The sequence below is a fragment of the Trichosurus vulpecula genome, chromosome 3 (genome assembly GCF_011100635.1).
Source record: "Trichosurus vulpecula isolate mTriVul1 chromosome 3, mTriVul1.pri, whole genome shotgun sequence".
Lineage (NCBI taxonomy): Eukaryota > Metazoa > Chordata > Mammalia > Diprotodontia > Phalangeridae > Trichosurus > Trichosurus vulpecula.
The window spans coordinates 98,534,623-98,550,244 of record NC_050575.1 but is presented as its reverse complement, the minus strand read 5'-3'; the positions used below and the strand labels follow the sequence as shown (position 1 = coordinate 98,550,244).

The 15,622-nt window shown below is 43.5% G+C and overlaps 1 protein-coding gene across 5 annotated transcripts in view; it reads right to left on the bottom strand.

The window, feature by feature from the left end:
• TBC1D9B (TBC1 domain family member 9B) overlaps positions 1-15,347 on the bottom strand; it is a 35,762-nt gene extending 20,415 nt beyond the window's left edge. For 2 of the 5 annotated variants that reach the window (XM_036749158.1, XM_036749160.1), the window contains exons 1-7: positions 15,086-15,299; positions 11,081-11,191; positions 7,249-7,367; positions 4,502-4,730; positions 4,022-4,280; positions 2,432-2,639; positions 500-712 (exon numbers count right to left, since the gene is read on the bottom strand). In XM_036749158.1, coding sequence (XP_036605053.1) covers positions 500-712; positions 2,432-2,639; positions 4,022-4,280; positions 4,502-4,730; positions 7,249-7,367; positions 11,081-11,191; positions 15,086-15,203 — 1,257 coding nt within the window. In that variant the 5' untranslated portion in view covers positions 15,204-15,299. Of the gene's footprint in view, positions 1-499; positions 713-2,431; positions 2,640-4,021; positions 4,281-4,501; positions 4,731-7,248; positions 7,368-11,080; positions 11,192-15,085 lie in introns of all 5 variants that reach the window. The other 3 variants (XM_036749159.1, XM_036749161.1, XM_036749162.1) reach the window with 3 other exon arrangements.
• Positions 15,348-15,622: the final 275 nt, after the last annotated feature.

The window sequence follows — 15,622 nt, the reverse complement described above, 5'->3', positions numbered from 1 at the left end:
CCTCCATATTTGCACATTTTTGTTAAGTACAGCTATGAAAAATAACAAGTTCCATCTACTTTTCTCCTTTTCACACTAGTGTATTCTTCTTTTTCACTTGATGTGTAGAAAATATCATGAACAAAAGAGAAATAGTAGAGTCAGAAGAGTATCCTGGACTGAGAGCACAAAGTACATATTGAAGATTATGGAAGATAAAGTTGGAATGAGGCCCCTTGATGGAGGTACCTTCAATGCCTTTGAATGATTTAGAATTTGACAAACAGGTGAGGAGTGGAGAACCATTTTTTGACTAAGGGCCAGCGATCTTCAGAAAAAAAAAATGAAGGCCCCATACAGTTTAAAAAGCAACTTATCTAAGGTATGATTTTTAAGGAGAGAAAAAAGTGAAAAGTTCAACTTTCCTGCTTCTTAAATTAAGAACAGTGAAAATAAGAACTTTATTCAATAACTATGAAAAATTTCTTTTAATACATGTCAAATGTTCCTTCCATCTCACCTCCCCTGGTGTTGGATCCGTGACTCCAGCCTTCTCTCTGCTGCCAGCACGTGGCTTCTTAGCTGATGTTTTCTGAAGGAAATCGGAGATTCTCTGGACCAAAAAATCCCGGTCCTTCAGATTGGCAAACAAGAAGGTCATTTTACTTTTGGTGCTAATAGACAGTGGGCTTGGTAACACGCTGGAGCTGTCAGCTTTTTCAACCACTGTCACCTGCAAAAAAAGAGGCATTTGTTCCATGATTCTCCCTTGAGCTACGACAGAAGCCAAACATACCCAAGAACTGACTATTAAAGACACATGTACGTGATCAGGAGTTTCCGAGTCTCCCCTTTTCTCAAAATAGATTAAACTTGGAAGCTGTCTTCTTGCATGAAATTTCCCCTGAGAAGCAAGTCCATGTTGAAGACTATATCTCAGAGGCAACCAAGGTGTGGCCCCATCGATGTTTCCACACCTGAAGACAGGAAACTAGATGGGTTCTTATTCCATTTGACTGTTCCCCATGCCTGGAATGTTCTCCATCTTTATTTCTGTCTCTTAGAATCCCTGGCCTCCTTTAAGACTAAGTGTCAAGTGCAACCTTCTACAGGAGGCCTTGCCTTGTTCCCTCAGCAGCTAATTCCTTCCCTTTTGAGCTAATTTTCTATATATTCAGTGTTTATTTTGGTTATCTCTACACATTTTTGTTTTCCTCAACAGAAGACAAGTTGCTTGAGGGTAGGGACTTTTCTTTCTCTTTTCTATTTCTAGCACATAGCACAATGCCTGGCACATGGACAGTGCTTAATAAATGCTTTTAATTCATGTTGAGGCTTGCAGAAACCAGTCTCATTTATTTATATTTGCAAAAGAATCAAAAGATTCCCATGTCTAACTAGTGCATGTTTTAAACAAAATTTATCTTTTTTCTGCTATAAACTGGAATAAAAGTCAAGTCTTATTGCCATTATTTATGAATAGTTACTGGGGTAGATAAGTGGCACAGTGGATAGAGTGCCAGGCCTGGAGACAGAAAGACCTGAGTCCAAATCTGGCTACAGACACTAGCTGTGTGACTCTGGGCAAGTCACTTAACCCTGTTTGCCTCAGTTTCCTCATCTGGAAGATGAGCTGGAGAAGGAAAGGTCAAACCGCTCCAGTATCTTTGTCAATAAAACCGCCCAAAGGGGTCACAAAGTCAGACACAACTGAAACAACTAAACAAGAAATGAATAGTTACTACAATATTTTGCATTTAAGTAGTAACTTGTAGTCAAAGCTCTCCAGGGGCTTCCTATACAATTAATGACTTGCAAGTCTTGTTGGGCCCTTGAAGTTACTATCCCAAATCTTGCTCTAAAACTCTCAATTACTGTGATGTCTTGAAACAGAGCCCAGGACCAGAGGATTAGTTGGTGTGTCTCTTTTTTATGGTCTAATCTCTCAGACACAGAACAGTTGTTCTTGTCCTTCACAATGGGTCCTCCTGAAAGTCATGGAATTATCATCCAACAGGAAAAGAAAGTCCTTGATACACGGTGAACTGCTGAAACCCATGAAATGATCTGATCCCCTGACCCAAGTGATGCTCCCTGGGGCGTATTCCACACAGTATGACTAACAGCAAACATCGTATGGCAATTAAAAGACTATCTCCTGTCATTTCCAAAAAAAGACCTTTACAAGTTCTTCCCACCCAACATGTTTTCTTCTTCCATTGCCCTACATGAACCTCCAAATGCCACCTAGAACTATAAAGGCCAGATAGATTTAACTACATTTGATAGATGAGACAGAAAGAAGTCAAGTAAGGGCCAAAGTAGTTAGTCAGAAAGAGAACTCAAGTCTCTCAACTCCTAAACAAATGCTCTTTCCACCATCTTGGCTACCACCATAATAATGTGATTGCTGACCTTGAATATTAATACTCAAACTGAAATAATTCTTCACCTCTCTCAGTGGTATTATGAGATAACAAGCCTCTTCTTCTTTACTGGCAAAGCAAATATAATTGTTGGAGATGAACATCTGGCCAGGGATATGCATCTTATTGAATGGGGTCCATAAGGTACAGTCAGTGTGTCCGTCCAGCCGTTCATCCTTTGGCAACCGGAAAGTTGCCCGGTAGCATTCATTTTTGGCCCTGGCATCCAGATCTCTGAAAGCAGAAGAGAGAAACCAAAGTACATGGGCCAAGTGTTAGCAATGATGTTATGTTCAGTTTAAGTAGTATCACCTAGTAGGAGCTATACTGTATCCATCTGCAGCAGGGGGCAACATGAACTGCCATTTGTCTGATTGGGACAAATACAATTCATATGTATAAGTGAGAAGACTGGAACTTTAATCTCTTATTCGGGTTAAAAAGTAACTTTAAAAAATTATTTTTTTTAGGAGACCCATTTTCCTTGGGAATAAAGAGTGAAAGGAAGGGGGAACCCTACTCCTAATTAAGATAATTGGCACATATCTCCTGCCTTCCTTATAGTGTTCGAATTTTGGACACTTCTCTTGGCAGATCAATATGGATGGATAGTCCTGCATCCCGAAGGCTAGCTCTTTTCTGGAATTTGGAAGGTTCAAACTTTGACAAGCCCTATTATAATCATGAAGTCTAAAATCAGAGATCTTCAGTGAGTTGTGACCCAAAGGTCCATGGTTTAGATCTATACACATCATCATATTCCAAACTGCAACAGGAGCACTCTCAGATCTGTAGCTCAATGTGGGAAAAGGACTAGAGAGGGTGGCAAAACCTGAGCTTCTGTGGAGCTCTGCTTCAGGGCTGAGTGGTCCTGATCGGTGAATTAGTAAATGCAAACTCACCTAACCCACCATATCTTGCTGGCCTCAAACCATGCATTTCATTCCATGTGGCCAACCCTTGTACATCTTGTCCCATTTGCCTGACGCACCCACACATACTGATCCTTCTTCCCCTCTACCTTTCCACTTCTTGCTCTAGAACAGTAATTAAATCAATTTTATGGCTAGAAAGAGCCATAAACAGACTGCTTTATGGATCTGCTTGTTATCCCTGTAATTCCCCAGATCAAAGTTCCCATCCCTGACCACCATTCCTTAATATGTGTTGTGTTCCTCATTACCATATGAGGTCCTTGAAGGCAGGGACTGGCTCACTTTTGTATTTGTATCCCAGTGCCTAGCAAAATGCGTGGCACATGGTAGGTAATCAATAGATGCTTTTACTTTTTTTCTTTCTTTCTTTTTTTTGAGGGAACACACTGACAAGGCAAGGAATTGGGGTTAAATGATTTGCCCAAGGTCACACAGCTAGTAGGTGTGAAGTGTCTGAGGCTGGATTTGAACTCAGGTCCTCCTGACTCCAGGGCCTGTGCTCTATTCACTGAGCCACCTAGTTGCCCCAATAAATGCTTTTTCATTCATTCATCCAGAACAATACAGGAAGAGTCCCACACACAACTATAAATTGGATTAGGACAATGACTGCGCTGAGCCTCCAAGCCTCCAATTGCTTTGCATCATTTATCTGTTTCTCTTAAGTGAAAAGAGACATACCTTTTTAAGGCTGAGATGTTTTTAAGAGGCCTAACAGGCTTGGGGAGGGACTTGTCCTCCAGGAAGCCTTCATTGTCCAGCAGTTGCCGCATGGCAATATTGGCCAATTGCTCCATAAGCTTGAAGGTCTCATTGATGTTGAGGAACATGGAGAAGTACAGCTCCTTGTCCCTGGTGTTAACTTTGATGCACTCAGGGAATAGCAGGGTGGCATTCTTCTCCAACTCAGTTACATCCACCCACTGGACCACCAAGGTTACTGAGAACCACCAAACAAAGAAACACCAATTCAAACAGCTTTGAGAGACAAAGTAAAAAAATCAACAGAAGAAATAAGTGACAGTGTGACTCAAGAATGGCTCACAATATGGAGTCACTGAATGTGAACTGAAGCCCTGGCAAGGGAAGAACTCAAAATCCCTACTCCGTGGTGTGTGGCTTCTTTGGGCTAGATCAGGCTCCTGGACCATAAAAGCTTACCTTCTTTGCCCAAAAGGAAGGAGTAGAAACAAAGGTGGTTGACAGTCAGGTACAGCCATCCCTGCCTGGGCACTCGTCCTTTCCAGTAGCTGCAGGAATAGTAATTGACCAGCTTCTCTACTTCGGGCATTCCAAACTGTTTTCGCATCTTTAGTTCTGCCTCTTTGAATTTTCCTGGATCCTCATCTCCTTGAGGCTGCAGATTCTTATTTTCTTCAGCAATGATGCCCTGGAGTGGAGAACAGAGAATGGAGATGAGGACTCCTATGTAAGATGAATAAGGAAAAAGGCAAGAGGAACCATTTAGGTTCCTAAAACAATAAAGGAATTAAGAAAGGAAATTTAATTTAGAATTTATGATTAAGAAACGTTAAGTGCAATGATCTGCCAACAGGAAGGATGCTCATTGACCAAATGAAAGAATTAGATAGAGGATGTTAGCAAAACCAAAGTGACACTAATAATTCAAGCTAAAGTCAATCCAGAGCTAATAGCCTCCCAGGTTGCTTGGAAGCCCAGAACACACATCCTTTTTATTGCTACTAATGATACCAGGATCACCCTGCTGTCTCCTTCACTGCTCCCTAGCTCCATTTTTAATAAAGAAAGGCAGAAGGGATAACCTATTAGGAGGATCCTAATCCTGTCTCCTGATCTTTTTCCATCCCTTAAGGTGAGTGTTCCACAAAGTGCGGTCTTTAGCCCTCTTCTCTTTCTACAGCCCCTCCCTTAGTGATCTTATCAATTTCCACGGCTATTAATTATGTAGATGATTCTAAAATCTTTATCTCCAGCCCCACACTTAGACTGTCTATAGGGCCTATCCATCCGGATGTCCTGTTAGTAGGTCAAAATGGACATGTTTAAAATCAAGCCAGCAATCTTTTCTTCTAAAGTGGCTTTCCCTCATGATTTCACTATTTCTGACTATGGTAACATCATTCATCCAAGCTACTATGTTTTCAAAACTTTGGAGTAATATCTTTGACTCTTCCCTCTAGTCACTATCCACTTAGTTGCCAAATCCTGTTGACTTCATCTCTAGAAAATGTCTCTTTTTTCTTCTCTGTTTCCACTGTTACCAATCCCAAACTGAGCTTCATTATCACCTGCCTGGATTATCACAATATTCTCTTGGCTGGTCTCTTCACCTCCACTCCTCCCCCCACCCCCAATTCTACTACCAGAATCACCTTCCTCATGCACAGTCTAGCCATGTCACTGCTCAAAAATCTTCTGTGTCTCTAGCATCCACCAAATTTCTTTGCATTAAATTCAAGGGCCTCTATAATTTGGCAAAGCCTAAGCTCTCCTATTCCCTGCTGTGTATTCTATTTTTGAGCCAAATTAAACTATTCTACACCCCTTGAACAGCAATTTCTTTACCCTTTGCTCATGCTGCTCCCTATGCCTGAAATGTCCTCTTCTTCTTTTTCGTACCTACTGAATTCTTGGATATTCTTTAAAGCCACAATCAAATGCCACATTCTACCAGGAAAATTTCCCTGAGTGGTCAGCAATGAAAATTTCCTCCTGACGGTCACAAAGCATTTCAGTACCTCTCTAATGTGCTTATGTACTATTGTGTATTGCAATTATTTATGTATGTCCCATCTTCCACCAGGTTTAAGTTCCATGAGAGCAGGAGCTCTCTTATATTTAAACTCTGAATCTCCTCATAGCTCCCAGAATAGCTTTCTGTAGACAGAAAGAGCTTAAATGTTTATTGATTTTGTGAGTGAACTGATCAAGTCATGCACTGCTGCCCTGGGGCCTTCTCTAGGCACTCAGCCACAAGGAAGATAGTTGGATATAACCTGACTTCTCTAGGAGAAGGAAGCTAAGAAAACTAGTGTGCCTCACTAAGAATTATGGGCTAGTGGTTTCATTTTACATTGATCCAACAAAGCTGGACCCTAAAAAATAAAAATTCTGTCAAGCAAAAGTGATATTTGTTACTTTAAGAAGTTGGTTCTAAAATATGAAAATTGGGAGCCTGCTACCATACTAGGGTAGCTAATGAAGAATCTTGAGCAACTTGAGACAGAACACTTTTTTACACACCTTGAGCTTCAAAGGTTGGGGAATAGAGGAAGAAGAAGCTGGATGAATAGAATCTGATGGCTCTCCCTAGCCCTGAGTTACAAGTGATACCACTAGATCCATCTGCTGCTCTGAGCCTCTCCAGATCCAGGGCTTCCCCACCTACCTGTCCCTATTGCAGCTGTTGTTTGAACTTACTCAATGTATAATAGTTTAAAAAAGTATTGTGTTCAAATGAATAGTCATTTGTTATAATTAGGTAAACTATGCAGATTTCAGTCATCTTTTTTCTACCTAAATATGGCTGAAGTGAATAAAACATGCAGTAATTCAATGGGAAACTAGAAATGAGAAGGATGGTAAATTTCACTAGGTTTCCTTAATAACCAAAAGTTGTTTGCCCAGAAAAAAACAGTCAAAAGTATCCACATTCCACATCCAGTATCCTGAGAAGGTTAAAAATAAAGGAGATCAGATAAACAGAACTAAGAAGGATGTCACATGGAAGCAGATTTCAATTAACTAAAAAGAAGAAATTTCTAATGACCAAGATGTCCAACAATGAAATGGCTGTCTTAAGAGACAGTAAGCTCCCCAGGACTGGGGTTTGCCACTAAAGTTATATGACTCGCTGTCACAGAAGTGGCAGAGTAGGTGGGTGGAGGTCTGCAAGCACACAATGATGCTAAGCAAGTGTTCCTTACGTGTATCTTGCCCTTGACAAAGGTAGTGATATCTTCTTCATTCTCAAAGATGGACAACGTCTGTAGCAAGTTAGTTTCCAGCCATTCCCAATGTTTTGTTATCTCCTTACGGGAAGAACCTAGGTGGTTTGGGGAAGTAAAAAAAGAAAAAAAAACCCATCAACACATCAATCTTTTAAGCTCATTTGAAGAGGAAAATTAGGAACCATTTCCCATTCCAAAAATTAAGGCAGAAGTCTCTGTACATACAAGTGATAAGAAGCCTTAGGAAATACACATTAAACTGAGGACAGTTAAAAGGTAAAATGTAATGCTCATAGGGCTGTGGAAAAATAAGCACACTCTTATTCTGCTAGTGAAGTTATGAAATGATACAATCTTTTTGGAAAACAAAATGGCATTATACAATAAGAACTACCAAGTTCTCTGATTTAGTGATTCCACTATAAGGGCTATGTCCTAAAGATGCCATTGACAGGGGAAAAAAATGCTTCTGTACATAAATATCCATAGCAATAATCATAAGAACAAAAACAAAAAAAAACCCATGTCAGATGATTGGGAAACTGCCATACTACAGTATATAACAAATTCTATTTAATTAGAAGAACACTTATTAAGCACCCACTATGTACAAGGTACCTGAGGACACCACTAAAATTGTTCCTTTCATCAAGGAGTTTGTGTTCTGTTGGAGGATACCATATGACAAAAACAGTAGCTGATATTTTAATATACAAAACTGAGAAGGCAGATTGGAGCGTTTGTGAAGGGCCTTCAATGTCAGGCTAGAGTTTTTGTTTTAACTGGACCCAATAGGGAGTCACTAGGGATTTTTGAGCAGGGGAATGACAGAGTCAGATCTGAGTCTCAAGAAAATTATTTTGGCAGCTGTTTGCAGGACGGATTGGAGAAGGGAGAGAATGGAAAAGGGGAGACCAATGGGGAGATTACTGACATAATCTAGAGGTGATGATGACTTGAACTAGGGATATGGCCATGTGTGTAGAGAGAAGGAGATGAACTTGAGCGATACTATGAAAGGGAAAAGGCAAGTTTAGCGTCATCTGAATAGAGATGATAATTGAGCCCAGAGGAATGACCAAGAAAGATAACAAGATAGTCCAGGACAGAGACATGAGGAAATACACATTTAAAGGATGGGAGCTGAACAATGAATTGCTAAAGGTAACTGAAAAGGAGGTCAGATAGGTGGGAGAGAAGTCAAGGGGGAAAGTATTTGGTAGGAAGAAAGAGAAGACAATTTGAGAGGACAGCAGTATCAAATGAAGGTGTCCCCCCACCTTTTTTTTTTGGGCAGGGCAATTGGGGTTAAGTGACTTGCCCAAGGTCACACAGCTAGTACATGTGTCAAGTATCTGAGGCCAGATTTGAACTCAGGTCCTCCTGACTCCAGGGCCGATGCTCTACTCACTGTGCCACTTAGCTGCTCACCCCCCCACCTTTTTAAACAACACAGGACACCTTAGTATATCTGTAGACAACAGGGAAGGATCCAGTGGAAAGGAAGAAACTGAAGAAGAGATCAAGGGCACAAGTAGAGGAGTCAATCTGGAAAATAAGGAGTGGGAAAAAAGGAGGAGAGGGTGAAGATGTAGGGGGCTTTTGATGTACAGGGTAAGGGAGAAGAGGGAAGTTATGACGGAATGGCCAATTTTTCTCCATAAAGTGAAGTCATGTATAGAAGCTGGGGGGAAGGAAGGACCATGGGGGATTTGAAAAGATTTGGAGCAGCTGCTGCAATGACAAGGAAAGTCAATCAGGGAAGAATAGAAGGTGTGCCTTACAGGTGTGAGAGCTCAGTGGAGACTAGACATTATGAGTTTAGAGAGGACTCAAATGGCTACTGAGTGCTGCTTTCCAGCAGCCTTTAGCAGCACTGGAATGGAAGCAGGGAAGGTGGGGCTCCCAGGATTGACAACTAGCTGGTATGAATGATGGCAAGAAAAGTGTGCAAGAGATTCAAGGACAGAGGATGGTTCATGGTTTAACTGGTCAACTTTAAGACCAAGACTTTGCAAAGAAAGTGAGATCAAAGCAGCAGTGACGACCTAGGAGAAAAGAGGACGCAAGGACTATAAATCACAGCCGAACTGGTCAGAATAGAGTAAAAGATGTCAACAGGTATATGTTTGATAAGAAGAGAAGATGAGCTACACAAGAATTGACAGGGGGATGATGTCCTGAGGTTACTCAGGAGACAATATGCAAGGCCTCCAGCAAATTGGGTGAAGAACATAGGGGAAAACAGGAACAAGAGTTGAACAGGATGGGCAAGCAAATATATATTGTGATCTGCATAGTTGGGAAAGCATCCAAATTGAGGAGGTCACATATCTATTTGAGTGCAAGAAAAACCATTAATGATAAGACAGTCTTCAGCAGAAAGAGGATCTAGATTATATGTGAATTACACTCTCCTAGAATTACTACCTGGATTTTTTGTTTCTAGACATTTCACCTGGAACTGCCAGCTCAACAGCAGGTTGGACCTGGTTTGGCCCAGCCCCTACCATCTCCTCTGGATCAGAGGGTTTTGATCTAACTTTGATCTGCCTTAATGCAGATGAGTTTGGCTGGCATTGCTTCCAGGATACTTGGTTTCTATTTCCACTCCCCAGTTTTCACCTAAGCTTTAAGGAACACTGTAAGTGCTAACAGACCGAGCCTTATTTTAACACCTCCCTTTTTGCCTTGCCTCAGGACTTCTGCCCTATCCCTGATTCTCTGCCAGACCAAGCGAGTCCCAGAGAGACTTGGGCCAGTGTTGGAAGTCAGAAAGAGGGTGTGTGTGTGTGTGTGTGTGTGTGTGTGTGTGTGTGTGTGTGTGTTGGGAGGTTGGTTTCGTCACTGTGATTGGGAAAGATATATCCCTGGCATATCAAGTCAGAACTCAGAAAGTCTTCTCCCAAAGGAACTTATATATTGTGGGTTCTAGAGGACAATTAACATAGTGGACATTCTGGGTAAAGAGGCTTTTGTGGACTGAATTGGAAACCTAACCACCACATTACATCTGTTTCTATAGGTGAAAAAAACTTCTTGAGTTACAAACACCCAACTGATAGACAGACTTCTGGGATACTGTGGAGGTTTCTGATCCAAATGTCTTACTGTAGATGAGCTTGGCTTCCAGGGTACTTATTTCCTAAGGAACATTGTACCAAGACCCCCTTTCTGGACCTTGGGGTAAAGTCCAGTGCTAGTCTCTTTTTTTGGACCCTTCTTTGCCAAAAGGGCCAGAGCCCTGATTCCGTACCTTGGGCTTTGAAGCTTAGGCTGTTACTCAGCTAACGCTAAAGAAACCATGATGCTTCACAGTTATACATGACTCTATCAGATGTAAGCCCTGGCATGCTATGCCTAAACCACAGGTTCTCTACCTCATTTCCCATGAAAGGCTTGGGGTTACTCCCTATGAGAGGGCAAAAGAAAAATGTAAGGAACAGCAGTGAAGAAAGGAAGTGGTTAGAACAAGAACTCTAAAAATACCAAAGCCCACTTCTCCTGGACAGCATCAAAATCTCAAGGAGGTTACTGAACCTGATGGCTCTGGGTGCCTGCATTTGCTGAGACTGGAAGACAGTCACATGTTCTGGGGTACATTCTTGCTAGGAGAAGCTCAAAATGTCTGAAATTCTTGTTGAGAGCAGCCCTGGGTTCAACTTCCCTGATAAAGGATGTCACTGTCCCTCCATTTTTTTGGCGCCTGGACTTGAGAAAATTGGCACGTAAATGTTCAGGTCCCTCTCTGAGCTATGCCCGATGCAAGTTTTGATGAGGTGAGAAAAGCAGAAGCACGAGGACCTACCACAGGCAACGGCCCAGTAGATCTGAGAGTCCTGGGTCTGGTGAAGGATTCGATAAGGGGCAACTCTGGCACTGGAATCCAAGACAACATCCAGTGTTCCCACGAGAAGACCTGGGAAATGAAGCAGAGAGAAATGTGACTGGGGATTTAATTGGTCAATGTCCCTGCTCCAGCTACATCAAATGCTGCTACAGATGGCCTGATTTCATGGGCTGAAAGAACAGGAAGGATCAAATGAGATAACATGTACTAAGGCACTCTGTGAACTACAAACTGCTGTACAAATATACATTAATTACTACCTGTCCCGTGGCCCAGGTAATCAGGACAAATAGCCGTCATTTTCTATTTCAAAGTCTCAAAGGAGGGCCATTCTTCTTTAGCTTCTTTCAGGTTTCATTTCAATGTAACTGAACCCCTGGAGCCAGGAAAATCTTCCTTTTGTAGAAAATGGTAAGGTCCTCCTGGACCCTTCCAACCTTTTCGGTCTTTTTACACTTTACTCCCCTCCACACCCTCTACGATCTACACTGGCCTCCTTGCTCTTCCACACATACAACACCCCATCTCCCAACTCTACGTCTTCTCTAGCTACCCCTAGGTCTGCAATGCCCTTGCTCCTCACCTCTGTCTCCTGGTTTCCCTTAAGACTCGGCTCAAATCCCACCTTCTGCAGGAGGCTTTTCCTGGTTGCCCCTGCTGCTAGTTCCTTCCCTCTGAGATTCCCTTCCATTTATACTATCTATATCTGGTAAGTATGTAGCTACTTGCATGTTGTCTCCCTAACAGAATGTGAACTCTCTGAGGGCAGGGGCTGTGTTTTTGCCCCATTTTTGTATCTTCATTTAGCACAGTGCCTGACACATTGTAAGTGTTTGACTTAGGTACAGCTCAAATGACTGACATCCACTGTTTCTCATTCTGTACAACTCTCACTTATATTTAGAGACATAAGGCACCTTCTAGCCCTTTCTAAATGACTCCTATTCCTCTAAACTTTTTTCCCAAATACCAAAAAAATTCCCAAATCAACCCTTCTGACATCAAAATCACTTTCCAATTATTCTGTGTACCCTCGTTTTTTTTTTTCTTGGAGGGGGGAAAGCAAGGCAATTGGGGTTGACTTGCCCAAGGTCACACAGCTAGTACATGTGTCAAGTGTCTGAGGCCACATTCGAACTTGGGTCCTCTTGACTCCAGGGCTGGTGCTCTACTCAATACACCACCTAGCTTGCCCCTCCCTACAACCACTTTATCCCTTCTATCACTATAGACCTTTCCCTTGTACTGAAGTACAAGACAAACAAAACAAGTCAACATATTGCTGATATTTGATGATAAATACTTTATTTCCCAGTTACAGTCCATTTCTCTGCTGAGAAGAAGGAAGCATGCTTCCCTGTAAGAAGACCAATATTTCTTTTTGTTATATTTCTGTACTTATCTATTTAAAATTTGGTGACTTCATAAAGGTACAAGTAGCCAGTTTTTCCCAACCATGCTTCAAACACAAATTAGCGTAGTGATAATTTATTATTCTAGCACTTACCTAGGACCTGAGTTTGGGTTTCTACAGAAATTAATTTTCTAGATTACCAAGTCTTATTCCTTTAATTGTCCAAACTTGCTTTACTTTAAACATTATGGATAGAAATGTTCTAAAATGCAGGAAATATATCCTTGCTTTCTTAAACAGAGAATATTGAGCACAACCTTTGAAGAGTACACAATGATTTATGTATAATTTTGCATAAAAATTAGTCCTTTCTCAATGACTAAGGGTTATCATCATGAATGCCAATGACTATGCTGTAACTGTAATGAAATCATTCCCCCGAGGACTACTGAAGTGTATGGAGCTTTCTGCTATGCCAAATGGCTTTGGACTGTGTTGAGCTGTCTTTTTCTGTCTCTTCCTGGCTATCAGCTATCTCTTCTCACTGTTACATATCACCACAGTCTTTGTGCTCCCACTAGCTACTATTCTCACACCATGTAAGCATTCATTCACTACTTTAAGAGCCTAGTGCACTGAGAGTACTCTGTTGGGTATGGGACACAGTTTAGATAAAATATACCTCTGCCTTCATAGCCTAGTATGGGGAAAAGGCACAGGCAACTGTAATATGTAATATGATCTAAATTCATCAAAGAGCTGAAAAACAAAATACCACGAGGTGTTAAAAGGTCATTATGAACAAAGAAGGAAGACTTCTGGGAGGAATCAGGCTTTCAATAAAGGTCATGCAGGAATATGATGACAAGAGCGCATCCAGGATAAAGATATTGGAGGAGGAAGGCCAGATGGTTCATCTGAGTGAGGCACAAAGTACATGATGCTGATCTGAAGGTCTTTGCTTATTTCTGGCTGGGGGTATATTTCATATATTTGAGAATTCTAGATGTCTGACCTCTGGAAAAGTGGGAGTGTTAAATGTACTGTGTTTCTCACTATATAACCACTTTATAGAGTCATAACCTCTTCTCTCTAGTCTTCATTTGTTATATCTATAATTGACTAGTCTTCCCTTTTCCTGTAATACTGGCATGGAAGCATGTACTGCTTACACAACCAGGATGAATAATGAATCCTGTGAAGTGGTCGTATTATTTGAATGTGAATGTTCAAAGTTATAATTATATATAAAATATGGTCACTGGTTCCAGCCCAATGGAAATATACAATGAAAATTTCAATGTGACCACTTCATTGGACTTAATATTCATAGTGACTGGGACCTAGCTGTATTACCTTAACTTCTAAAGGCTCCCAAAGCACTTCTGAGATACCCATCAGCATTCACTTCATTATTTAATTCTCTAACAAATCATTTCTTAGGCACTTGTGTATTAGGGAAAGTTTAGCTAAGACCTAGTTGTATGAGAGGACAAATTGTTAAAAACTGTACAAGAGAGATTGAAGCAAAGAGCTATGTGAGATTCAAGGTCATCACCAACAACTAACTGGATGAGTAGAGATGATTGGAGCACTTTCCCACTCTCTCTCCACCTCCAATGTACCCCAATGTACAGGGCACTGGAAAAAGCGGTTCAACAAAACTCAATCCCTTTAGCCTGGAACTAGAAATTCACTGGTCTAACATTCCAACCAACTGATTTTGAACCAAAAGTTTAGCAGGAGCTAAAGTCAAACAAATCGGTAGAGAGAATTTCAGGGAGTGGAATGCAATTAGCTGGTCTGAAATCTGCCTAGGTTCTGGAGCTAACACTTCAATATTTCCAGGGACTAGCCCCGAATTTTCACAAAGTTCAAGTTCCTCCCCTGATTCTCATTACCAGGCTAAGCCTTCGGGGCGGATGGTACTGGCGGATACCCTTGACATCAGCTGACTAAGAGGAAGAGACAGAAAACTATAAAAAATTTCCATCGGGAATGTACCTGGGGCATCACATAGCCCAGGAACCTCCGCTCCTCTCTAGATCCAGGGGGCACCCAGCCTTTTTATGGGGGGAGGGTTATAGCCACAAAACCGGAAACAAACAGGGGGGTCTGGTTGTATCCCAGGACCAGGAGGGGAGAGGAAATCCTGGGTCACAGTGGTATCAAAGGCAGAGCTCGGGGAGAGGAGTCTGGAGGCCTCGGTTTGGGGCTGTCTGCGGCCAGGACCTGCTTGCGCTAAGTGCCCTCTCCGGGGCTCAGTTTCCCCATCAGTACAACCAGCAGGATGCACACACAGCACGATCTCTAAGCAAGTTTGCAGCCCTCGATTCTGCCGGGGCGGTATGGGGAGTACAGCGAGGGCAGCCCCCCTTTTCCGAAGGATCCAGGGACCCCGCACCAGCCTCACCCCCTCCAGCTGCCCCAGCGGGTCGCCAGATGTTGCCGGGCCCCGCCCCCTCCCAGCACCCCTCCAGGCCTCTGGTCCTCGCCCCTCCCCCCATCCCTGGAGGCCCCCTGACCCCTCCTCGGCCGGTGCGTCCCCGGCCCAGGGCGTCCCCGGCCCAGGGCTTCCCCTTCCGCCGCCCAGCTGCCCCGGCCCTCACCCGTGAGGCCGCCGCCCTTGCCGTGGCCGCGGCGCCGCTGCAGCAGGAAGAAGGGGTTGGCGCGCTCCGTCACCCACAGCGCATTCGCCACCAGCACCTCCTCCGGGCTCAGCCACATCCTGCCAGCCCGGAGCCCCACGGGCTCCCCGAAGCAGCAGGAGCCGTCGGGCTCGGGCCGGGCCCAGCTCCCCAAGAAAGCGGAAGCGGAGCGGGAGGGAGCACAGGAAAGAGCGCGGGAGCGAGCGCGACGGAGAGCGAGCGAGAGTGCGAGCGAGCGAGCGAGGGCGAGCGCAGCAGAGCGGAGCCCGGCGGGGAGGGCCACCGGAGCCCGGGGCCCAGCGCCCGCACAGCGCCCCCTGGCGGCCCCCCGAGGCGCCCCAGCCCCAGCGAGCCGGGCCGGCCCCGCAGCCCGGACCCCGCAGCCCGGGCCTCGCTAACTGTGCCAGCTCTTCCCTCCCGCCCGCCCCCGGGCTCTCCCCCACTCCCCTTTCTCCCCTTCCCTTCCCCTCCTTCTTCCTCCATCCCCTCTTACCTCTT